This window comes from Brachycentrus maculatus, unplaced genomic scaffold (genome assembly GCF_059751285.1).
Source record: "Brachycentrus maculatus isolate JH-2025_06_01 unplaced genomic scaffold, ASM5975128v1 h1tg000564l, whole genome shotgun sequence".
Lineage (NCBI taxonomy): Eukaryota > Metazoa > Arthropoda > Insecta > Trichoptera > Brachycentridae > Brachycentrus > Brachycentrus maculatus.
This window is the reverse complement of record NW_028281307.1, coordinates 197501-225362: the sequence shown is the minus strand read 5'-3', so window position 1 is coordinate 225362 and position 27862 is coordinate 197501. Positions and strand designations below refer to the sequence as shown.

At 33.1% G+C, this 27862-nt stretch overlaps 2 protein-coding genes across 4 annotated transcripts in view; one reads left to right on the top strand and one right to left on the bottom strand.

Moving 5' to 3' along the window:
- The first annotated feature begins 31 nt into the window (after positions 1–31).
- On the top strand, positions 32–11646 carry TBC1d7 (TBC1 domain family member 7). The gene is made up of 6 exons (XM_088273280.1): positions 32–333; positions 1909–2093; positions 3068–3246; positions 5995–6090; positions 8296–8425; positions 9144–11646. Exons 1-6 carry the CDS (start codon positions 147–149, stop codon positions 9270–9272), a joined length of 906 nt encoding a protein of 301 aa, XP_088129406.1. The 5' UTR covers positions 32–146; the 3' UTR covers positions 9273–11646.
- A 1162-nt stretch (positions 11647–12808) lies between these two features.
- Positions 12809–27862, bottom strand: part of osy (ABC transporter oskyddad) — a 53233-nt gene continuing 38179 nt past the window's right edge. For 2 of the 3 annotated variants that reach the window (XM_088273259.1, XM_088273260.1), the window contains 14 exons: positions 27668–27804; positions 27342–27467; positions 26673–26766; positions 25829–26014; positions 24755–24861; positions 23631–23672; positions 22779–22910; positions 20807–21023; positions 19355–19532; positions 17884–17999; positions 17478–17548; positions 17012–17109; positions 16173–16340; positions 12809–15258 (listed from right to left, as the gene is read on the bottom strand). In XM_088273259.1, the coding sequence (XP_088129385.1) occupies positions 14957–15258; positions 16173–16340; positions 17012–17109; positions 17478–17548; positions 17884–17999; positions 19355–19532; positions 20807–21023; positions 22779–22910; positions 23631–23672; positions 24755–24861; positions 25829–26014; positions 26673–26766; positions 27342–27467; positions 27668–27804 (1974 nt within the window). In that variant the 3' untranslated portion in view covers positions 12809–14956. The remainder of the gene's footprint in view (positions 15259–16172; positions 16341–17011; positions 17110–17477; positions 17549–17883; positions 18000–19354; positions 19533–20806; positions 21024–22778; positions 22911–23630; positions 23673–24754; positions 24862–25828; positions 26015–26672; positions 26767–27341; positions 27468–27667; positions 27805–27862) is intronic. The other variant, XM_088273261.1, reaches the window with a different exon arrangement.

Below are 27862 nucleotides of genomic sequence, written 5' to 3'. Positions count from 1 at the left end.
CGTAGGTTTGCAACACTTTTTACAGAACTGTCAGTTTGACGTTTGTATTTTTACGGTAGTCTTGGAACGGCAGAATCTTGCCGCAATATCATTCAAATCTGAAATTAATATAATTGCATTTTCAAATAAAAATATTTCGAAACGCCATGACCGATGAAAGAAATTTTCGTTCATCTTATTACGAGAAAGTCGGCTGTCGAAGTGTCGAGGAAAAGAAATCTTTAGAAATATTATTGAAAGATAGACCATGGGACAAAGTAAAGTTGAAACAATTTGGATTAAGGTTTACTATTCCATCTACATATCGAAATTTAGTCTGGAAAGTTCAATTAGGTAACGTATTATATTATTGTACACTATTATTTGACAGTGATATTTTTCTACCTACCTTCGAATTGATTTAACTTTTTTTGTTAAATGTGCATATAATTTTTTTGACATCTCAACATAGATAAAGAAGAAAATATAGGTCTGGGCATTTGCAGGGCTAACAACCATCATAGGCTGGTTTTTAAGTGATCACCTTTCACACGTGTAACATTCACCAATCCTACCCATGATTGACAACAAGGATACATACCTCACATACAAATGAAAGAGTTTCTGCTTTATAAGAGCTCTTCTCATCCCACCATAGATGTCTCTTGTGAAGTCACGCACACTGTGTTCCGAGTTTGATCAATATATATAGAAGTTTCAAGAATTTCAATAGTGTGGTTGTCAATCATGGGTAGAATTGGTGAATATTACACGTGTGTAAAGTTGAAATATATCAATTTTGTAATATTAGCTCTGGTAAGTATCAGAAAATGAGAAAAAAATACATAGCAAGTAGCTGCCATAGCTGGCGTAGCAACAACCACCCTGAAGGACGACTTGTGCGCTACTAAAACGAGATCGGCAGAAACAGTATGAAACTGCGCGTGTATGCAAAACACGGCATACAAGCACACACTGAGAAACGTTTATGTATTGGTGATTCTGTCCCTGATTTTTTTACAAGTATTTATTTCCGTCCCTGCAAATGAATTACTTTATACTAAAATACTTTTATGTAATACTTGATTGTATTATGGACAAAATATAAAAATTCTGAGCCTGTATCTATTATATTTTATATAGATATTTTCATTCAAAAGTCAATTTGTACTAAATACATATCACCAGAAGGGAAGGTTAAATGAATGTTTGATTTTTTAAATGTTGCACCATGTTATTTAAATCATGTAAAAAAAATATGTAAAAAGGGAATTCTGTGTACTTAATTCAATAACAGTTGTTACTACTAACGGTACTGGATCACTTTTATTAGGAAGACGAAAACGCGCAAATGAAGACAATCTTTTATATATTAAAATTACAAAGTTATAAATGTGAAAATAACAAAATTTCACCAATATATCGAAAATTACCAAACACAAGGGCGAGAAGAACAGAGCGACACCAATATAAAAACAGAGCGAGCGCGGCGTATACGCGTTTTGAATATTGTCTAATCTGAACACACAAATATTTGTCCGCCACCCCTTAAATACTATTTTAAAGGCGTTGCATGGGGTGGGGACAGTATTTGTAACATTTAAAACTTACTGAACTGCGTCTCTTTGTTCTTCTCGACTACCTTTATAACTTACATAATCTTAATTTCTAAACATTAGAACATTTCTAAACATATTATAATATCATTAAAAATACACTATTTTTTGTGACACATAAAATACATAATTTTTAATATACTTAATGGTAAGACAATGTCCATTCGTTGCCTAGGCCAAGTGGTGTTATCAATATTGTAGTTGGGTGGAATAAAAAATTATAAATCTTTGAATAGACCCATTCGGAAGATACAACAGTTAGCAATATTTCAAATAATAATGTACATTGCTCCGCATGTTTTTTTGTTGACAGGAGTCCTCCCAGTATACACTGAATCACAGGAGTTTGTCACAGCTCAACGTCAGGCACAGTTCGATGATCTCTTACACGCATTGAAAGTCATGCGTATAGTTGATAATAATACTCCCAAACCTCAGCTGTTTCTAGCCATGTTCTACTTGGAAATGGGAAGACTCCTTTACGATTTTAACATTCAGGTAACTTGCACCAATGTTGCTTTTAACCTCTCGAATAGTAAGATATTATGACATTTCAAAGCATGGTTTGTTCAGTCGGTAAAACATGTAACTAGTTGAAAAATAATTTAATTGTATTATATTATCAATAGACGGGCGTTGGTAGTCGAAATCCCGACATAATCTGGAAATATTCCAGAAATAATCACTTCGCCCTAAATGCTAGGCCACACTCTATCTGACATGGTATTTTATGACCCCACGGTTTGGGCGGTATGCACGGAGAGGTGAAGTGTCTGTTTATTTAGAGACAACTCCCTGGAATAAGATTCTGAACCAAAAGCTAGTGCCAGCTATTGTTTTTTTTTGTGGAGGAGTCCATCTGTTTGGCCATCTAATTCCAACAGGAATTAAGTGCAATGCCATGTGCAATACTTAATTCTCGCTTTGTAGGTAACGAGTTGGGATCCTTTGAACTAATCGATATTATGATAGTGTGATATATTCATACACACACACACACATATACAGTGAAATCTCTATCTATCGTTCCTCCAATAGTCGTTTTCCTGGATGTCTCGTTTATTTCTTCTGCCCCGAATTAATTTCATACAAAAATAGATTGCACTGATAGTTTCTCTATCGCCATTTTACCGCATTCATCGTTTGAATTACGCTGCATATTTGGTATATTTTGAAAGTTTTTTTTTTACATACTTCTCAATTTTGTTACATTCGACGACCATATTCCAACGTGTGGGATAGAAATTATTATTTCATATAATTTTTTTTTTTTTAATAATTTATAATTTTTATATAGTGTTTTTATTTTATTTTTCAAATATCTAATCTTTTAATATGCCTTTACTTCGATTATAGACGTAACAACATTACTTTTATTATTTCTTTTTACTTGTTAGAGTAACCAGTTGATTATATTGTTTAAGAATATTTTTGTTAAAAGAGTTAAATAAACAAATAATTGTCCTTTTTAGATGGAGAGCGGTATTGTTCCCATTGCAGAAACACTTTTACAGATGTGCGATGACGACTCGGATGTTTATTGGCTAGCCAAAGGGTTCTATCATTTAGTAGAACAGTTTGGCAAAGATATTCCTAAACTTATAGATTGGACAAAAAATTTACTAGAAAAAGAAGACCAAGACCTTTACAGGTGAGTTTGAAAGATTGTCATGTTTTTTTATTTATTAAGTTAAACGAATTTTAGTTAGAGAAGTCTAGCGAGGTAAAATAGCTGTCACAAAAATCAATAAATTAAGTAGAATCATAAGTCGTGTTTTGATTTATCTAGTAGTCAGCTCCTTAGGTATTTAAATATTCAATAATATCTGGGTTTTTCGAATTTTATTTTTAACACACTAAGGATGGGTGTTTTTTACTCCTGTAGAGTGCTTCTGATGGGATTCGATAATTGTGTACACTTAGTTCGGTAGTGTAATGGCAAGGGGGTATATATGTCAAATTTTTCATTTTCTAATTTTGTTCCACAAAATGTCTAAAATAGTGTATTCCATAATCTAGCAAAAGGATATAGCTGTAGTTGCAATACTTATTTAGTTTTATTAAGATATGTACATATGCCATCCTAAGTTTGTTTTTGCTCTCCTGTAAAATTTGGTCTGAGACAGATATACCCCTTTACCTTTACACTAACGAGTTAAGACCTTAACAAAGAGATTGGTACGTAATATTCATAAAAAACGTGACATAATTCCTTCTTTTCTGACTTTGAAATGAGGCTGGCACAGGAGGTAAAAATAATCCTTAAGCATCAATCAACTGAATGCGTAGAAATACCTTTCCCGTCCGAAGTGTATAACAATATTACTAGCAAATTCAAGATAATTAGATCTTATCACTTAAGAGTGCAATTGTGAATTTTGGAATATTAGCTTCCTTAATTATTTAGAACCTAGGTAATAAGGTCGCTACAGCTGAAAATATGTAAGTATCAAGATTTAATCATGGATTAAGTAAGGGATGAATATTTAAATAAAGGGAGGAGTATACAACATAGTGACCTCTGTCAAAATAGTGCACAGTATAATTATCAAAGTAATTCTTTAAAAAAAACTTATTTGACAAAAATTTTTCAAGCTCCTGAGAAACCATTTAAAAAAATAACAATTTTTCAAGTAATAAAATGTCAATAAAAACATATAATTATAAAGAAGTTCATCCTTAAGATTCTAAAATTATTTCAGACTACCATGTAATGTAACTAAAGGTGTAACACCAAGCAATTCCAACAAAACTATAAATAATTAAGAATTAATCATTTTAATAGCCTCCCTATCATATATCAGGTATGCCAAATACTTGAAAGTGGTCAGGTTAGGAGTCGTAACAATCGGCGGGTATGTATGAGGAGATGCATGAACGTGGAAGAGGCGAAGAATGTTTGCAAGGACAGAGTGGTGTGGCGCTCTATTCTCTCTGCCTACCCCTGCGGGAAGCGGCGTGATGGTTAGTTAGTTAGTTAGTTAGTTAATAGCCTCCCTACGGATATTAAATAAACAGAAGATATGAATCTACTGATTTTTTTAATGCCTGTTATACATACATGTCAAGTTGAAATACAAACAAAAAATGTCTTATATCCTTAATTAAGTACAGTAAATAAATATCCAGTGCAAGTCTCTCTCCACAAGAGTTGATTCTATTTTTTTGGGTAAGCACAGTAACTTTTTTTATTAACATAAATTGTATACATTTATTTAAATAACAATTTAAAACATATTTAAAAAATATATATATAGTGACCCACAAAGCCACCTTGTGTGTCTTTTTTAACCATTTTAACCTATATACACACAAAAAAGAGAGAGAATTTAGAATATAAACATTTTACAATTTTCATAAAATTAACTCTTGATCATTTACCCATTCCTTTATTTTGCCTTTGTTCCATATTTTATTTTGACCTCTAACACCCGCCGGCAACAAATTAAAAATGTTCAGAACGATATATTGCAGCATTCGACTCCCATATTTAATAACTAAAATAAGATATTCTATAAAAAAGTTATCGCGCCGCAGCACAAAGTACCGTAGATTCCGCAGGTGCTGGTGTCAACGCAGAGCGGCCGGGCGTCAGCAATCCGCGGCCGTACTCGATGGTGGATCTACCTGCATAGAGATCCACCGAAAGCCCAGAGATCCCTTGCGATCGCCGGTAATGCGATATCACCGGCAGCCACAACCTGCATCAGGCAACCGGGTCGTAAATCCGGTATCGCTCCGTCGGGCCATGGCGGCTCCGTCGTTGTCCAGTCCGGGTGCAGTCAACTCCAAAGTATTTCTGAGTCCAAATCCAGGGGGTAGCAGCGGTCGAATGTTCCTTGGGCGAAGAGTCCGGGCGGGCAGCGAAGTCGGGAAGAAGCGGGGGCAAGGAGAAGTAAACGCAGCGGTAGTCGATTGAAATCTGATTTATTGTGACAAATGTTCCCCTATATATACTGGCTCTGGGTGCCTTGTCGCAGCGTCACCCGGCTGCGCCTGACCAATCGCAGAGAGGGGTATGTCCACCAATCACGGCGTAGAGAGAGCGAGGGCATTCGCGTGCCATCTCCCTCTAGCACGTATAAGGATATCCCCACTCTGCTACCTCGGCGCAGTCGAGTGCGCACCACAGAACAGTATATAGATAACAATAATTTCAGTCTACAATATTCTTGAAAATAGCTTAACCTAGCCTGAGCTATTTTTTCCTCGGTATGGCCAAGGACCACCTCTGAAAGTGACACATTACAGTCTTAATTGAGCGGGCAGTACATTGCTAACACATACCGAGGTCCCTAGGCTAATAAAATCTATTTCTCTATGTTCTAATGTACGTCGGCTTCAAAAGTAAAGTAGAAATGTCTAGTTTATAAATTCAAGTTTATTTATATGTTCCCAGATTCTTACAAGAAAATCAAGCTCTAGACTCTCTGCCATTGGAGAAATGGTTCAACTGTTGTTTTGCAGGAATATTAGACGAGTCGGCTTTAGCAAGGTAAGATTTTTTTTTTGTTTTAGAAAAGAGAAATATTTGTATTTTTATAATTTACAAAAATACTTTAATTTCATACTATTTCTATGAGCCTTAGCGGCCTAATATTATTAGAAATAGGTATTAAATTGTGGTAGGCTGGGTCCAAACCGAGAAACTCTGACTCAAAAATTTCTATATCTAAAATCGGGTATCAAGATAATGCTAATGGAAACCTGTCATCTCTTTTATTCAAATGTTTTTATATCTCTATAACTATAAATAGGCTATATGGGCTGATAAGACTTATTAAGTATTCATGAAGATAGATGTAAAGATGTACAAAACTAACCCCTAAAGTGGGCAATATCACTTCCATTGGGGTACCAACATCGTCTAGGGCCAAGGTGTCAAACTCAAAAGGCCTCAAGTGCCGCAAAAGGTATTTTGGGTACGCCGGCGGGCAACATCAAAAAACTCAAAATAACTCTTCTCATTCTCATTTTTATCTAGCTTTAAGTGAATAATTTATTATCAAAAATAGTCACATGAGGTACAGTAGATCCAACTTAATGATTTTGTAAAAGAATATCATATGTTGCCGTACAAAAAAATGATTTCAATGAAGAATTAAAATAAATGAAAAATATCACCGCAAGCGGCCACATGTTTGACATGCCTGGTTTAGGGGGCGATGGAAAGCCAGCAATATCTGATAAGGGGTCAAACGGTCATCTCAAAAATCCGCCATCAATAACGCTACTTTTGAACGTATTCTTCAAACCCTTATCCGCCCCCCAATGGTGCATAGGGCGTTGCATCATATAAATGCAGTGTTACCTTTATCATTTACACATGAAAGCAAGGTGATCATTCCTGCGCTTCAGGGTCTGACCAGTCCAGGGTAATTTTGAAAAATAATAATTTTGAATATATATATATATATATATATATATATATATATATATATATATATATATATATATATATATATATATATATATATATATATATATATATATATATATATATATATATATATATATATATATATATATATATATATATATATATATATATATATATATATATATATATATATATATATATATATATATATATATATATATATATATATATATATATATATATATATATATATATATATATATATATATATATATATATATATATATATATATATATATATATATATATATATATATATATATATATATATATATATATATATATATATATATATATATATATATATATATATATATATATATATATATATATATATATATATATATATATATATATATATATATATATATATATATATATATATATATATATATATATATATATATATATATATATATATATATATATATATATATATATATATATATATATATATATATATATATATATATATATATATATATATATATATATATATATATATATATATATATATATATATATATATATATATATATATATATATATATATATATATATATATATATATATATATATAAATATATATATATATATATATATATATATATATATATATATATATATATATATATATATATATATATATATATATATATTCAAAATTATTATTTTTCAAAATTATAATTTTGAATATATATATATATATATATATATATATATATATATATATATATATATATATATATATATATATATATATATATATATATATATATATATATATATATATATATATATATATATATATATATATATATATATATATATATATATATATATATATATATATATATATATATATAAATTTGCCAATATTTATTTTCACCCCATCTGGGAATCGAACCCGGGACCTCCAGAACTACCGTGCGTGCTGACCATTACACTACGGAGGCGGGTAATTATACTATATGAGTAATAAATTAAATTTTCAAAAGAATACTCTATTTGAAGCTTAGACCTGCACCCTGTACTCAGGCTTTGAAATAAAAACAAAAAAGTGTTTTGAATTATTTTATTTTGTTTTTAGTTTGTGATTTTTGATGTACTAAATCATAATTTGTATAACACGTCACCTTAATGAGAGTCCATGCAATTCCGCTTGTAACATCGGCTATTAGTATTGAGACACATCGGTATAATATTCTTAAAACAATTGAAAATTTAAGAAATTAAATACACAATCATTTATTGTTTTAGAATATGGGACAAGGTGTGTGGTGGATCATCTAATATTTTAGTATTCGTGGCGGTCACTCTAATGGTTACATTACGAAGAAACTTATTGAAATGTAAATCTACAGAACAAATCCTCAAGTGTCTTCAAGATGTAAGTTCTTAAGCATTTTAGAAAATTCTCTTTTAAATCATCTGCCGCGTGTATACAGGTAGATGATATTTTATATCTTCATAGTTAAGTAAAAAAAATAAGCATGTTATCCATACCATGTAATTCATATCAAATATTATACGTGAGCTTAGAATGGGTGGCTACCTGTTTTTTTTTTTTTTTTGAATTACCTAACGTCTAAGTGACTCTGAAATCTAGCTACGGCTTATGCAACACCGTTTATCATGTCCCTACTCAGGCTTCAACTTTATAAGTTTCATAGCCTATGCCTACTCGTGAGTGGATTTACTCTTCATGTTTAAAGTTGCTTTAATTTCATGTAATTTATGAGTGAAAATTCTTGGCAAAAACACTTGCTATCGTGGCTACCTCGTACATTTATTTCTTATTTCCATAGATAAATGAAATTTACATAGTATGTTACCCGTACATTTATTTCTTATTTCCATAAATAAATGAAATTTACATAGTATGTTACCCGTACATTTATTTCTTATTTCCATAGATAAATGAAATTTACATAGTATGTTAAAAAAAATCTTGTGTTATATATATTAATTACACTTTTATATAACGATCAATGCTATAATAAATATCTTTAAGCTGAGTAAATGCTCTTTCTTGGTGTTGTTATCAGACCTGTATTAAAGTTTTGTGTAATGACAGATTTCACTCATTAAGTTTTTGTCATTTTTAGATACGAGGAGATACAGAAGAACTAATTGCAAACAAAGCTATTGAATTATGGCAGAACAACGGGTATATGGTACCGATAATGAATGAATTAAGTCAATCAAAAAGCAAACCCGATATTCACATACGTTAATACTCAGAAACTTGTTAAACATCAAATAAATATCGGGAAACCCTTTGAGATTTGGCAAAATCAATGACAAAAAAATCATACTTTTACACCGGCTTTTTGTAAATACTACTTATAAGATTAATAATTAAACAGCATGTACTTTTAAATATTTGTTTTATTTTCGAATGTTTAAAAACTATTCAAATATAAATTAATCAACACACTACAGGTCAAATCTCTTTGTAGCGAATACCAAATTTAAGAAATTTCCAGTATAACGAATCTGCAATTCGTCCCCGGAAAACTTCCATCCAAAATGTACTGAACCTAAATTCAATGTAGCGAAGCCAATCTCAGAATAACGAACTTTTTTTTTCAAAATGTTAAAATGATGTTGCAATTCATTATAAAACATTGAGAAGTCCAAAAGAAAATTTCCTTTTTTTTATCAAACATTAAAAACCAATTTGAAGTTGCTTTTTAATTCAGTTTTCTTTCATTGCTTATAAATTTCTTTTTTCCAAGAAAGTCTCAGTTTGAAAATCATAATTTCATTTCTGTTGTGTCCTGCAGTAGGTAGGTACCTATATTGTATTGATCACTGGCCGGAAGATCGGGTGTAGTGTAACAGTAATAAGTAATTTTAATTTTCCAGTAATAGTGGGTATAATATAGTGATAAAATAAATTTGAAATGTGTTTTATCCTATACATCCAGTGTAACGAATTTTCATTATAGCGAAATATTTTTTTGGTCCCGTGAAGTTCGTATTTGTTTTGAATATTTTTCTTTTTCTTCTTCATGAGCCCTCTGTCTTCCACTGCTGGATATAGGCCTCTTCCCTTTCCTCTCCATGAAGAGGAGCCGCTGCCTGTACCTTCATTTTCAGAAGCATGTACACTCTTTGAAAGGTTGAAAACTTTCTACTACGCACATTCAATAACTGATGGCGAAAAAAATATTATTTGCAAAGTCCAAAATAATATACTGTTGACTTATGGAAATAAAACAGATTATTTACGATTCAACAATCAACTTTATTAGTTCTGTTCAGCTTTATACTTTTTTTAATTATTACATTTATTTACATGTAAATCTTGAATTCTTCTTAAAATTTTAAACTACCAATGGTTTTGCAGATTGGGAGGACGGTATCTTTATTCTAATGTACATATCTCTTTGAGTTTTAACTTCTTAATACTGCATTTATTATTTTCAAACATTCATAGTTTATTACAATAATAATAATAATAAAACCCTTATCCGCACCCCAATGGTGCATAGGGCACTGCTTCATATGAACACAGTGTTATCTTGATCGCTTACACACGAAGGAAAGGTGATCAGCCCTCCGCTTCAGGTACCAGTCCAGGGTAATATTGAATAAATATTACAGTGAAAAAATCACTTATATTTATTTGACCCCCCTGGGAATCGAACCCGGGACCTCCAGAACGGTAGCCGAGCGTGCTGACCATTACACTACAGAGGCGGACAATTACTACAATAGATCCCTTTAAAAATGATAGATACGAGGTTTCACTGTAGAGGTATTTATGAAACATTTTTTTTTAATATTCTTGAACTGAGGGCATTTTTTTACCATCCATTTCGGGAAACCAAGAGTCTTCTGTATTTTACACAATAATTAATCAAATTCATTTGGTTCGCAATAAGGTAGCCATGATTTGTAATGTGACAGAAGCATAATGAATTCAAATTCACTATTCTCTTTAATCATAGACACCAAACTTTGTATAAAACTTTTCATCTCTGGTATTTTCAAAATATCTTCAGGATTACTTTCCAAATAAAATACGACGGATCTTAAATGATAAGGGTATAAATGAACCAAACTATAATCCACTGATCGACACTTTATGTCTTGTAAGATATGTTGTATAAAGCTTTGTAAAATGGGTGTGAATTCGCTCTTGAGGTAGATTTCATTTAAAATAAAAAATACTTTTTGAAAGGCAGATGCGTAGCGAGCCAGGTGAAAAAATAACACATCTTTATTTGGAAAATACTTGTCCAAAATTTCATCAAATGACTCATAATTTTTTACATGCAACAATTCTTCAGATATATTTGATAATTTTGTCTCCAGTAAAGGAGCTAGTCTGAGAGTTAATATATTGTATATATCCGTTGTAATTAGAAGCGTTTTATGCTCCCAAATTTTAGTCAAAAATTCATTGGTTACATTGTCTAATTTTCCAGGTGTGTTCAAACAAGACATTGTAATATCCTCCAGTGATTTTCGACTGGTACACGAGTTGATATTGATTAGTGCAACACCAATGTTTACATTATTAATATTAATTTCACTATCTAAGGCAAGTGTATTTACGCAATCAAAATGTTGAGAACCAAATAAATCTAGTTTGTCGTTTAATTCTTTGTTTTTCTTTCTCTTCCTGTGGTAATAATTTGATTCCATTTCTTTTTCTTGCTTACAACAAAGATGGTTGATAATTGTATTTATTCGGTCATTTTCTGCATCATGCAGTACGTTGGAAGGTCGTTTCATTGCACACAAATTTTGTGTTAATTCCAGTGTACTTTTGCGAAGTTTTGATTTAAGCTGAGATTGATTGGCATTTTCCGTAAGAGTTAAAATTTTGCTCAAACTTTTTGCGATATTTTCGGCGGTTTCGGAGGTGAGTAGAGGATCGAAGTGGGAACTTGTCGCTTCAGAATTATTGAACGATAAAAGTTTTTCTAAAATTTTGTTACTGGCCATGGTGGAGCACGATAATATTACAAATTATTTAATATATCGGCTGCAAGATTTCCCGTTTAGTTTAATGTTATTGGCGCGCTGTCAGCTGTCAAAATATTTTGTTCAAGTCATAGATATCACAACTAAAATAGACAATATAAATTAAATACACCACAGACAATTATCACGGTAATTTTATGACACTCTAAAATCGTGATGTACACAGCTGTGGTTTACGTCTTCCAAATACTGTAGTAGATCTTCAAGGGAGTTATACTCATCAGCAGTGTATAATTTTTCCTTTTTGTTACGCGTATGCGTAAATGAGGGTAAGTAACTTCGAATGCTACAGTCATTACTGCTATTACTTATCCTTTGTCTATCTATTCTAACACTATTTCCTGTCTAATGTGTTTTACTATAAACTTTAAATTCGTCATCGTCCCCACTCCTCTCAGACCACCCCTTTATAAAAAAATAATAAAGTATAACCATTCCAATACGATACAGTGCCATTTCCACCATTCAGGTGAAAATAGGGGTCAAAGAAATAGTAAACCTGTTCTAAAAAGTTTCTAATGATTAATTCCCATGATAAATGCTACATTAATTTTAATGGGGGATATAGGGTCTTGAAAAAAATTGAAAATTTATGTTTTTTTAAAAATTTTATTTACTTTTTCTTTAGAATTTAATTTGATTAAAAAAATAATAAAAATACCCAACTGAATTAAAAAAAAACAAATGGAAATAGTGTCTTCTCAACAATAAGTCGTTACTAAATTCGAAATGATTTCAATTTAGTTAAAAGGATCCAGGAAATAAAACACAGTTTCTTAGTTTATTGTTCAATAAATAAATCTATTGATTTTTAAAAACATTTGACTTATTACATAATAAATTAAACCTTAATTTATCGAAATTACACAAATGAATTATTTGCATAAAAATACAAATCATTTAACACGAACAAAATTACAATACATATAACAAAAAATACAAAGGTACTTATAAAATTAAACCGAATCCAACTCTCATGCCCTTAAACAATGAACCAATTAATATACATTAATAAAAAAAAATCCTTTGGCATAAGTGGAAAAAAAATATGATATGACCTCCAAACATAAATATATTTGGTTAGAACTCATAATTGATTGAGACAGATTCTGATTCCGGTTGGGCAATATGGAAAAACATCACAATGACAAATTTATTATAATCTTTCTTCTGATACTTATCCGCACCCAATGGTGCATAGGGCACTGAATCAGATAGATCACTTTGCATTATGTAATTTGTGATCAAGTTAACACTGTGCCCGTCCGATGCACCATGTGAAATGCAGATAGGGGTAAAAAATATATATTTTAACTGTTAAACATTGTATATAACTTTTTGTATGTTGATTTTTTTTATGTAGTCCCGAGAGTCCCAGCTATCTATAAGCTTGATTATTTTTTTCCTCTCTATAGTTCATACTTTTTCATCTCAACTCCCTTTTTTGTATAGCTTTATATCCTTCACCTTGTCGTCCTTCACATTCCACATTCCATCAAACATATTCCACTCCTATATTCATGAATATGGAGTGCAGAACTGATCACCATGCCTTCTTATAATCCCAATTGATTTAACTTTGCAATGAGTCAATGTGGTGCCCAATTTACCATTTGGGTGCTAAAAGGGAATCAATTCAGACATATCTCCCTTTGACCAAAATGAACATATTCTTTTATGTTGGATACACCATTCATAAAGTAATTTATTATTTATAAGGTAATAAAAAAGTAACAAATCAAGAAAACACTCCAGTTTTGTCTCATAAAAAATAATAATTAATAGGTCGACTTCAAATACAGTATATAAATAATTGGCAAGGTTCGCTTATCATCTAGAACTTATACGTAAATACATGAATCCAACTTAAACATTTAATTTAATGTATGCATTGAATACGCGGTCATAAAAATGATCATTAAACAATTTAAGCATTTCTTCTAGATCTTTTGGCGCATCGCTCCACAGCAAATTGTGTATGTTTCCACCGCATAAAAATCTAATCGGACTGGCATTTGACATTTGACATTTGTCAAGAAATACAAAATGGGTCTATATTTTGTCATCATAACCCTGTAAAATAGATATTGATTTTTATTTATGATTGAAATATTTACAATTTAATTTTGCAATAATCTTTAATCACTGAATAACCCACGCCGAGAATGCATTTTAAAATACTAGTTACTTGATTGTCAGGAAATCATGGGTGATAAAACCATATCTGTTTCAATTCTAGCCATCTCCATTATTCGTTTTAAAAACAGTTTAGTTTTTTAATGACTTTATGAGGAACATTATTATTATTACTATTATTATTTTATTTTTTTTGACATCTCATCAAAGATGAAGGAGAATATGGAAGTCTGGGCATTTATGGGACTGACGACCGTCATAGGCTGATCTAAGTGATCACTTAAGACACGTGTTACATTCACCAATTCTACCCATTATTTACAACCACACTACTCAAATTCTTGGAAGTTCTATATAAATTAACCAATTTAGAAACCTTGTTCTTGTATCACTAGAACTTCACTAGAGACATCTGTGAGATGTAAATCTATATTCTTCTTCATCTTTGATGAGATGTCAAAAAATAATATGAAAATAACTCCTGTAATTGGAGATAATCCAGATCCAGACACACTCAAAATGTTATGAGGAATAGGTTAAAACATTTTTTAAATGCTAAATTTAAAAAATGTTATAACATATTCCTGTTTTAAAAGTTTCTTTGGCCAAATGTTTGTTTTGTTGAATTATTCAAGATCAAATTTACAAATATTCGATGCAATGCACTAGGCACCATTGGGTGCTAATAATAATTGCTGGACAAATGATTAAATCAAACAACTAAGCTGAATTTGACATTTTTAAACAGTTAAATAGATTAGTTAGGTAAGTTATAACAACATTTTTATCCTTTCTTGAACTTGATGATGAGGATACTAAGTGTGAGGTAGATGAAGATCCATACTCCAGTGGACACGAATCCGTAGTACACGTCCGGCACGTGGATGTCCCACCCTCTCTGGAGGATGGAACGCAAGCTCTCGGTGGACTTGGTGAGCGGCAGGAGGTAGCTGACGTACTGCAAGATGCGGTGCATTCCTTCGATGGGCCAGATGATGCCGCACAACATCATCATGGGCAGGAAGGAACCCAGAGCGAGATATGTGGCCGTTCTCTCTGTCTCACACACGCATGATACCACAAATCCTAAGACCAAACAAGAAAACATTAAGAACTAGCTTGTTTATAGTAAAAAATGTTAACATCTTAGTGGTGCTTAAGGTAGTGCTTCAGATTGATCCAGTATTAACACACTTACATTAGGAAAAGTTTTTTTACCCGTTCAGTCTATGCATGCTTAAGGACGGGAAGGATATTTTTTCCATTTTTAATTAATGTTTTACTTAGTAAATACCAGTTTGAAAAAGTGGTATTTACTAAGTAAAACATTAATTAAAAATGGATAGATTTTACTACAAAGTGTCAATTAATGAGATATTTTTTCCTTCTATGCCGGCTTCATTTCAAAGTCAGAAAACAAGGAATTATTTTACATTTTTATATGTCTTTAAATGAATATGGTCAGCATGGTTGGCTACCGTTGTGGAGGTCCCGGGTTCAATTCCCAGGGGGGTGGTCAAATAAAAATAAGTGATGTTTTCACTCTTATATTTATTCAAAATCACCCTAGACTGGTATCTGAAGCCAAGGCTGATCACCTTTCCTTCATGTGTTAACGATCAAGATAACAATGCGCTTATATGATGCAGTGCCCTATGCACCATTGGGATGTGGGTAAGGGTTAGAAGAAGAAGAAGATATGAATATTATGTACCAATCTCTTTGTTAAGGTCAAAACTATGTGCACACAATTATCAAATCCCGTCGCCAGCGGTTCGCGTTGAATTTTTACTATGAACACTGTTCGGCTGTCCAAACTTAAAACACAGTAAGGGACATTTTTTTGTAGTGCGTTTTTTTTTGCATTTTTGGAATTAGTAGAATCTACTTAGTCCAAAAATGCAAAAAAAATGTACTACAAAAAAATGTCCCTTACTGTGTTTTGAGTTTGGACAGCCGTGTTACTGCTTTTTTTTTGGCGTTAATATTATTGTACATACCAAATGTCATTCCACAAAGTCCTGTGATTAGTGTGAGGATGATGACCAGTATCATTTGGCCACGGCAAGTGAGGTCAAACACGGCAAATCCGAATACCAACACGAGAACAGTTTGGATACACATCACCGTGAACTGCGTGAACACGTGCGAGAACAGGATCTCAGTACCTGGAAACATGGGACATTTCAATTTATTCAGTTCAATACTCAAAATCAAAGTAAATAAAACAGTAAGTTTTGTTTGCAATAGTTAAAAAAGAATATCTTTTACAATTAAGTAAAATTAACTTGAAAAATTTGTCCACCACCGTAGTGTAATGGTCAGCACGCTCGGCTACTGTACTAGAGGTCCTGGGGGGGTCAAATAAATATAAGTGATTTTTCACTCTAATATTTATTCAATACTACCCTGGACTTGATGATGATAGCAAAGGTCTGATCACCTTTCCTTCATGTATTATAGATCAAGATAACACTGCGTTTATATAATGCAGTGCCCTATGCACCATAGAGTACGGATAAAGGTTTGAAGATGAAGAAATAAAACAATGAGTTCTGTTTGCTATGGTGAAAAAGTATATCTTTTATAATTAAGTTAAATTTAATTAAAATAATAAGCAAATATTGTACTCACTTTATCTTCAGTAGATATATCAATTATCTGTTCGGAGGTGGGCAGCAATTCTATATTTTCATCTCACCTTTTTTGTTTCATGGTCTACTCATTTAGCAATAAAGACATAGGAAATATTTATTTTAGTTATTCAGTAATTTAAGTACTGCTATGTACTTTTTAACGAGTTTTAAGATGTAAAGCTTTGTTATGAAAAATAACTAACCAGTAATTCCAGAGACAAGCAATCGTTCCAAAATTCCGTCATTTCTTTCCACCAACATGGCTACTGATGTTAACGCAACAGCCAAGAAGAAGATGATTCTGAAAAAACACACAGACAGATTGCAGTAAAAAGTAAAATATAATTAAGTTGTCCGAGTTAGTGATACATAATTGAAAAGATTAAGAAAGGTTCTTGAGGGAATGACTAAAAAATTATATTTGATAAATGTGAATGGGGGAACTGGATAAAGATGGCCAAGAAAGACTTGAGACAATGAAATTAATCAGGACCTTAAATTTGGTTGTGTTTAAATTTTCATGGGGTTGTTAAAACACAAATATTTCACTTTATCAAAAAAAAAGATAAATTAGTTCTTGATTATTTATTGATTAATTATTTTATTGATTTCTTTGGAATATAAATTCAAATACAAATTAAGACTAAGATATATAAACAAAATACTTACGTTAGAACTACTCCTGGACCGGCAAAGTCAGTGAAATTGGGCACTCTATCGCCATACACTGGATCGTTGAACTGTGAAAATATATTTCAAATAAGGTCGTCTCATGAGATAAATAAAATAATAACATATTATAGTCAATATCTATGTAGATATCAAGGTCATAGGACCAGATAGCTGGGGCATGCACTAAGAGGAGAAAGGTACAAGCTATTGCACCAAAATAGAAGGTCGACGATGTGTGTGCAAAGACATCTCCTGGCTCCGGAATGTGCGAGATTAGACAGGGATTAGGACTGTCGAGGCGCTTTCGAAGCTTCCCAAGACAAGGACAATTACTCTCAAGTGACGGTCGACATCAGGAGGACCTGACAAGATGAGAAACATGGATAATATCTGAAAATCTTACTTTGACTGGAACTTGGTAGATCTTTTCAGTCAGATTGCAGACTGTGGCTAACTTTTTGCTGAAGGTGAAGAACGATTCTTGGAAGTCTCGCAAAAGTAGAAATTCAATCTGTTTATCTGAAACATTATTAAAAGATACACTTAATACACATACATACATCAGCATCATAGACATATTTGAGAGGTGAAGCATTGTGCTTCCATTCATTATGCTTCCATTTCCAAATACCTAAAACTATAGTTAATAATAAATAAATAACAGATAATACATAATACCGTAATATTGTAAATACAAACACTTTTTTTTTACCACTTAAGTTAATACTTATTTTTAACGAGTGTTTTTGGAAGCTACAGATGCTTCCATCTACGGATTTGAATATAAAGTAAAGCATTAATAAGGATAAATAGTTATAAAAATACTTAAATCCTAATAATAATCTAATAAATAATTTATTATTTGAAAATTCCTCACCTCTAAAACCAAAAACTCCACCTCCTAACTCACCCACCCCCCTAACTTACCCCCACCCTTTACTTAGAGTAAGGATTATTATTTATCCTTATTCATGCTTTCGTTTATACTCGTACCCGTAGATGGAAGCATCTGTGGCTTCCAAAACTAGTCATTAAAATTTAAAATAAATAAAATAAATATAATACTCAAGCGGAAAAAAAACATGTTTTCGTTTACAATTAAATCATGTCTTACCATGAAGTGAATGCCGAAAAACAATAAATATAATACCGTAATATAATGATATAAGTAGATCAAGCAACGAATTTTTGCCTGCGTAATGTAGTAGTTACCATTTGGCCAATATGACTGAGGTCCCGGGTTCGATTCGGATTCGATTCGATCCAGGGAGTCAAAATACATGTAAGTGATTTTTTTACTGTTATATTAATGTGATATAACCCTGGACTGGTACCAGAATTATAGTACTGATTACTATGCCGTCATTTAATTTTTGATCTCTATGCACCATTATGTTATGAGAAGATTAAAAATTAAATTTCTTAATGGGATACTGAGGTTTCAACAGTAAAATTTTATTTAGCCTTTCCGCAAGTATGGACGTTAATGAACGTCGTAGTGAATTTTCCTCAAAGGAGTATCGATGATAATGAACGTCCAAGTCCATCTGTCAGTTGGTATGATGTAACTTGTATAACAATGACATCTGTGGATATTTGTATGTAATTTTGTCATAAAATAAAACCTAGAGAGAGAGTGAGTTTTATTATTTTTACATAGTTTCTAATTTCGTAATACAAACATAGATTTTGTGATTTTTTTCCATGCTAAAAGAACTCACTCCCTAGAGAAATCGGACACCAATTATTGTACTCTCGAAAAGGTTAAAACTTGGTTTATCATTCAAATTGTACATTGAAATCTGTTAAAATAACGACAAATGAGATTTAGTTTTTTTGGTCAGTGGTGATGAAGTTAAGAGCGGAAGACTTACTGGTGACATCCATGTGCACTCCGACCACCGAGTCGCTGATGGTCTGCTCGTCTGCGTCTCTTCCGTCGGCAAGTCGGACTTCGAGAGCTTCCGTGAAGTTTTGTTGGAAGACAACCACGGCCCATATCCCGCCCTTCTGCGCTGCGGCCAGTGCCTCTTCTCGAGAACTGTATCTAATCTGTAATATATGTATTCATCAAGCTTTCATTGTTATGTGGAAAAAAAAACTTGATTTTTCAAGAGATCGTTTTTAAAGTTTAAGAATATGATGTAATAATATCATGCAATAATGAAATTTATTAAAATATATATCTAGCCACTTATTGAACTTTTTACTGTGCAACAGATCTTTTTAGGTAAAACTTGAAGGTTTTTTCTCCATTGGAAAAATATTCAGTATTTTTAAAACAATACTTTTTCTTCAAAATGCAAAAACAAAACTTTCTGTCCTGTAGCGGGTAAATATTAAATTAAAAATATGCCACTTTTGCTGTGATATAGTACATTTTTTAAGCATTCCGAAAACATGCACAAATGAAAATTGTCAATTTTTGATTTATGACGTTCTTGAAAGGAGTGGGCGATATATGTATCCATCAAGCTTTCATTTTTATGTGGAAACACCCAAGTAAGATATCTGGCTATAGTGGAGGCTGGTATATCAAAATGAATGGGTATTAATGTGGGCTTTGTGACTTGGGACATTGATAAAAGAGGGTAAGCTTTAGTTGCCAATTAACAATTAATGATTGAATAGAACTTATCTGTACTATATGTATCTATTTAACCTACCCTAGCTTGGGAATGGAATAAATAAGGAAACCTGCGATAATAATAATATTTATTTTTAAATATAAAAAAAACTACGTTTTATCCGCGATACCACCATTCAATCAATTCAATTCAGTAAGAGTTCAATTCAATTCAATTCAATTTATTTATTTTCAATTAACATATACATTACAAACTAAAAAAAAATTTGTATACATTAAGTACAAACACAAATTGAAAATATGCAAGAACTTTTGCTAAAGGTGTAGATGAATCCCGCTTCGGAAAACTTCTTCAGACACATGGAACAGATCAATATCCAATAAGATATTGTTCAACACAGCGGTAGCTCTTCCTACAGGCATAACCATCGGCAGGTCGGTCCTGTGTATAGAAATGTGAAACAGTCTATGCTGACGTTGCCTTAGGTAACTATCGGGAACATACAGACCAATGTTTCGGATAATTTCAGGATTATTGATCATACCGCGCAACAATCGATAAAAATGCATAATCAAATACACATTCCTTCTAGTCTCTAAAGTTTATGAGAGGTAAGTTTAAAATAATAAAAAAATGCTATTTTTCCTACTGCCTACACTGATTAAAAACTCTATGCACGCCACTGGGTGTCAATAAAAAAACCAGGTTTATATTAAGGGAATAACAAGATATTCTTACAAATTTCCCAGTCCGCTCCTGCAAATAGCTGAGGTATTTGCAGCTTAGCATTTTTGAGTTGCAATGTTCCAGTTTAGATACGCAAGTGTCCAGAGAAGCATTGGCGGCGAGCTCGTGGTTCACGATGCCTATGTTGAGTCCTACGGGGTCGTGACCAATGGAGAGGCAGAATAGTACGATCTGGGATATGGGCAGCCCAATTATAAACATCATCACTCTGAAAATCATAAGTTGTAAGGTCAGACGGTCATTCAATAGTTTTTGGTACAATACATATATTGTAGTCGTACAGGAGAAAGTGAGCAAGCGCATTTTTTACAAAAACGTGATCATTAACTATTTGATATCTTATTTTTGACATCTCATCAAAGATGAAGAAGAATATGGAAGTCTGGGCATTTACGGGGCTGACGACCGTCATAGGCTGGTTTAAGTGATCACTTTACACACGTGTAACATTCACCAATTCTACCCATTATTGACAACCACATCACTCAAATTCTTGGAAGTTCTATATATATATATATATATATGAACCAATTTAGAAAACTTGTTCTTGAATCACTAGAACTTCACTAGAGTCATCTATTGGTGAGATGTAAAGAAGCTTTTTACTAAGCAGAAACTCTTATATTAGTATGTGAGGTCCAAATCCTGGATTATAATTACACACATGAGAAACGCCAGAAAATACCATTTTCATTTTTATTATTAAGCTTATAATTTGACCAGATAATTTATTTACAACATTTGAGTGTGTCCAAATATTTGATATCTTACTAGCTTAATATTGCCCAGAAAAAAATCCCAAAGGATTTTAAACTTGGAAGTATAATATATTGACGTGTTAAAAATGACTAACTGCATTGATGTATATTTTCTTGGCAAGCAAAAGTAACTTAAATGACCCTTCTGAACATTTTACGTTTAGTTAGTTGGTCACTTCCTCCTGTAAGACTACAATATCTCCACATATATGTCCACCTCCGTAATGTAGTGGTCAGTACGCTCTGCTACCATACTGGAGGTTCCGGGTTTGATTCCTAGGGGGGTCGAAATAACTACGAGTGATTTTCTCTCTGATATTTATTTATTATCACCCTGGACAAGAGACGCAGATCTGATCATTTGCTTTCATGTAAGTAACAATCAAGATAACACTGTGTCAATATGATGCAGTGTTCTATGCACCATTGGATGCAAATAAGAGTCAGAAATAGTTACAATAATTGACTTAAGGTACTACTTCAAATGAATTTGTAAGACTAATAAAATAGTTTAATATAACCACGGTGAACTTCATAAAAAAATAATGTAAGAAACGTTATTAGTTAATCTCGGGTGCCCTATGCACCACTTGGAAGCAGATAGGGGCTTGTAGAGGAATTAAATCAATTCATTTTTTTCAATAATTAATATAAACATAACAAACTGACATTGAAAGCGTATACCATAGAACGGGGCTACTTGAACTTTGATGTGTTACTTGAGCCCAGTACTTAGATCTGTATTTGGTCTACAATAATGAATGTATCGTGACAATAAGTGTCATCTGTCAGGGAATCAATGAATCATGTCTATACGTTCATTATTGTAGACCAAATACAGATCTAAGTACTGGGCTCATGTAACACATCAAAGTTCAAGTCGCCCCGTTCTTCGGTATATTAATTACATAAAATCTAAAGTAAGTAAAAAGACTCTTGTTAAAGTTGTAAAAGAAACACGCTTGGGAATACTCCTTCAGACACATGTAACAGATCAATATCCATCGTAATATTGTTCAGCATAGCGGTAGCTCTTCCTACAGGCATAACCATCAGCAGATTGGTCTTGTATATAGGAGTGTAAAAAAATCTATGCTGACACAGCCTTAGGTAACTATCGGGAATATACAGACCAATGCCTCGTATTATTGATCATACTGTCAATCGATAAAAATGTGTATAGTATAAAAATAAGTCATAGTTACCCCCAGTTCCTTATGAGTCCTAGTACATTTTTCCAAATCAGAGCTTTCATATGATTGAATTTCATGGGTTTCAGTCGATCCATACAACCTTGGGCAGGTTCCTCTTCCGGTGGTAGGGAGTGTTCGGGAACCCTGTTGATGAGAAACACGCATTATTCATTGGAAATAGAAGCACGGGTGGACCGAGTAAAACTTGGCACTGTCAAATATTTCAAATAATTTAAAGTGTTGTCAGGAGTCGGAATAATCGGCGGGTATGTATGAGGAGATGATACAATATGGAATAGGCGAAAAATATTTGCAGAGACAGAGCGTTGTTATATTATATTTTCTCTGCCTACCCCTACAGTGAAGTGGCATGATGGTTAGTTAGTAAGATAGTTAGCACCAAACAAAAATCAAACTATTTAAGTACCAACATTATTATCCAATCAAAATGCAGTAACAAAAACGCGCTAAGAGTGTCAGAAATGAAGACTCTAAGGAACATATCTGACAAGAATATATAGATAGAATAAGGAACACCAGGATAAGAGAAATATGCGAGATAGAAGATGTCGTTAGGTAGGGAAGGCAACGATGGAGACAATGGTATGCGCATGTGAGGAGAATGGAACCATCCAGACTCCCCCACATTGCGCTGCACGGCCAACTCCAAGGTAGAGGCAAAAAGATAAATTGACAGCTGGGAATCGACATCGCAGGAGGCTAATCCTTCTTAAAAACAGAAGACTACACCAAGAAGAAGAAGAAGAAGAAGGAATAAAGTATAGATGAGATGTTGCATCTGTCGTTATAATTGAAGCGCAAACAAAATGTTAGTTTTGTTAGTGTGTGTATATAACAACTCACTGAGATTTTTGTGTGCCGGATTTGAGACCTGCTCGTCTCACCCTGAGGACAGTTAATGTTATATCTTTAATATCATCGATAATTCGATAGTCACTTTATAATCATGGGTATACAAAGACATCAAAATGTAACAATCATTGTTAATTTTTTACAAAGATACTGACAGCCGACAGAAAATCAACAAAAACATTTCTTTCCGTATGCACATACAGCATTGTATTGTATTTTTTTATTTTTTTTTTCTCTTTCACTTTTTTGCACCCTGCTTATAAATGCAAGGTCATGCTACGGGTAAGGGATTCTTGCACTTTTGCTATAGTGCTTTCCTGTGTGCATTATGTGGGAGAAAAAAAAAGAGGGTAGAGCAGCGTTCAGCCGCTTCACTCCACTACATTTAGCTCTGTAAGTATTGGTCATAGTTGTTCTACAATTCCCGGCTCCGACGTTTATCCTCCTTCCTTCTGCATTGTATTGTAGTAACGCAGTGATATCGTGATTATTAATTACATGAATGTGTCCAAATACTTATTCACGGATCAGTTACATTATCCTAGGATTATCTCCAATTATAGGAGTTATTTTTTTACATCTGAACATATATGAAGAAGAATATGGAATTCTGGGACTTTAAGGGGCTTACACCGCTATAGGCTAGTTTGAGTGATAACTTTACACACTTGTAACATTGACCAATTCTACCCATGATTGACAACCACACTACTCAAATTCTTGGAACTTCAAAATCGAAACATAGTAGTTGAATTTATTAGAATTTCACTGGAGACATCTATGGTGAGAGGAAATAAGCATTTTGTAGAGCAGAAACTCTCTCATTTTGTAAAGTGATCACTTAAACCAGCCTATGATGGTCGTAAGCCTCGTAAATGCCCAAATTTCCATATTCTTCTTCATCTATGATGACATGTCAAAATAAAAAGAACTCTTATATTAAAAAAAAATCAGATTTGTGAACAAGTGCTTGGACACATTAAAAATGTTGTTATCACATATGTTTTTTTTTAAACTTCCTTAAAAATCGTATTCCTTGCCAACCGGGTCAAGATTCCACTACGAAGGCAGATAAAAAAACATAATATTGTAACAGAAAAAAATGTATTTCTTACGCGTCAGGCGTGACCACCACAATTCCTCGGTTGCAAGTCGACACATTGTCCCCAAACTCTCCCGATATCTCTCCAATCTCTGCTTCCTCAATGCCCGCTCCAGGATCCTATAATTTAAAACATCAATCATAAACAATTGCTCATTGAACATAACCTTACCTAAAAAAATCTAACTCAGCTCAACCATAGATGGTGCCGAGAATTCGCATGTAAAAGAAGGTGTCAATCGAGGTATGAATTCAACTTTCAAGACAAAACCATCATGTCGGATCATGGAAGGGCAGCAAACGAGGATAAAAGTGAAGTCGCGTTTGAACTGTGCTAGTCTGGACGTTGGAAGTTGGCCATCCACAATGACGAGGAGCTCAACGAGGTGCTCTCCAGCATGACCATCGCTCAGGGAGGCGTCCTGCCCAACATCTTGGCCATTCTCCAGCCCATGAGGATTGAGTGAAGGGCGTTTCAATTTGTCGGCTCATCTTTTCCCTCCTCCAGACTTAGCCCACTCAACGTCCCGAGACGATTGACGATGTTTTATTATTTTTATTTTTTTGTATCATTATCATCATCATCCTATTACTATCCAAGTCTTTATAAACGCCATTGAGGTAGTATTTTACAAAAATGGCGCAAAAAAATTATCAAAATTATTATAATAATTCCAAAATTTTAACAGTGTGGTTGTCAATCTTGGGTAGAATTGTAAATGTCATATGTGTATAAAGTAATCACTAAAACCAGCCTTTAACCGGCCGTAAGTCCTGTATATACCCACACTACATAACATAATTATAATAAAAATACTCAAAACTTTCATAAATTGATATCACTGAGTTTGATAAATACAATGGTTACCAAAATATTATGGCAAACCTACTCGATTCATTCTTCAATATTTTTTTACTTGCTCCGTCAAAAAGAATTGAATATTTTTTTTTGTAAAATATGAATCAATCTGTAAAGTCAATATTTTTCTTTCCCAGCAAAGCTCCTCTCCTTTTAACATTGAACGCAAGGCATGCAGTTGAGATTCAATCTATCCGTTCATTCGATATAGATTGATTTCAGTTTTACCTGGATTTCAGAGAGCTGGATATTGTCGGTGACTTCCTGCAGGATGCTGGAGCGCCTCCTCTTGCCCTGGTTCTGCATGACGGACAGCTTGAGGAACACTTGCTCCAGACTCTCGGCGTTGTACTTCGCCATCAGGCTTGTGGGAGATTGTTCGGCCAAGAAGCGACCTCCTCTCATGAGCCCGATCTATAAAGTATAATAAATGTGATAGATTGAGCGATTGAATGAGTAAGAGTAGGTGGAATAAACTAACTATCCCGCAAGGATAGTGAGAGATAATAGAGTCCCACACCACTCTGTCTTTGTAAACTTTCCTTGACTCTTCTTCGTGTATGTCTGCTTCGTGTATACAGGATGGGTCGGCAACCTTTTGTTGTAAAAGGGCCAAATATTTTACGTGGGATTAGTGCGGGCGTCATTTAGACCACATGATATTACAGTATACCTGCAATATAGTAGTTTAATTTTTTTTTTTACGACATTTAATATAGAATTAATGAGATTTATGCGGTTGCATTTGATTTGCAAGTATTTTTATATAAGCTTGTATTTTTGAAGTAGATAAGAGTAGTATTGGGTCTAAATGTGGATTCGATAACTGCAAACAGTGTTTGTTTTTTTGATAATCCAGAATTGTAAAAGTTTGCACACAAATATGTATATGTACTAATTAATATTAAATTTATAATACCAAACATAGTAATTACTCGCTGAGCATTTTTTTTTTCAGAAGGCAAACTCCCATAGAAATCCACCAAGTAAGTTTTTTACCCACCGCACTTAGACGCCTCGGGCCAAGGGTTGCCCACCCATGCTCTACAAGATGCAGGAATTCAGAACTCACCATGTGTGCTTGTCTGGTTTCATCTATGTAATGGGTCGTGATGATGACTGTCTGCTTTCCTTCCCTCGTAATTTCAACCAGGTGATCCCATATACTGCAATAATAACAACAGATGCACTTAAAACTATATTAATTTAGGATTCTATCAGCAAAACACATACGGATTTCTACCATAGATGATTAAATTCAATAAAAAAATAAGCTCTGTAAATGCCCAGACTTCCATACTTATGCACACTTCCAAGTTCAGATATCAATAAAAAAATTGAAATTATTAATAAACGGTGTTTTTTTTGTTGTTTTGTTGATATACAAATTCAAATTTCCCGCAGTAAATTGATGGTGGTACCCACCGTGTGGCACTTTGCGCCATCTTGTTGTAACCATACGTCTTGAACCTACGACGCGCATAATGGTCATTCAGTCTATTCATAGTGAAATGGCAAAACGCATTGACTACAAATCAACTGTCAACTCTCATATTGATGAAGAAGTCTATTGAGATGGAAGTCTAGGCATATACAGGCCTTATGACTTGTCACTGGTTGGTTTAAGTGATAGCTTTATGTACTGTGTACCATTTACCATTCATACCATCAAGGGATGCCAATCATAAGTATAAAGATGAATGTTACATAGTTTAATAAAAAATATATTTAAAAAAATCACCTCTGTCGAAGAACTGGATCAACACCTACAGTTGGTTCATCTAAGATCAATAGTTCCGAATCATTTAAAAGGGCAGCTGATAACGAAACTCTCCTTTGCTGTCCTCCTGATAGGTTTTTCACCGTTCTGAAAAAAATAATTAATAATGAAAAATACGGTATACATATATTCCCTTCTCTGTCTTATTCCTAATTACTGAGGATCTGAATCTGTTACTAAAAAATTAGCCGGATTTAAAGGAAATTAAGTTCCGGTATATTAATTATTAGGCTTTAATAAACCTCAGGTTGGGTTTTATATTGAAGGCGCAGAGAAGAATCTATTACCTGCTGGCAGAGGGAAGTTGTAGCAACTTAATTAAGAAATCCAGCTTCTCGTCCACTTCCTTTATGGTCATCCCGGCTATCCACCCAAAGTAGATCATGGTTTCCCTTATGCTGAACTCTCCAAATAGCGCATTATCCTGCAAAGCAATGGCAATTTTTTTAATTAAAGATGAAGCGGGTATTCGGTTACAAGCC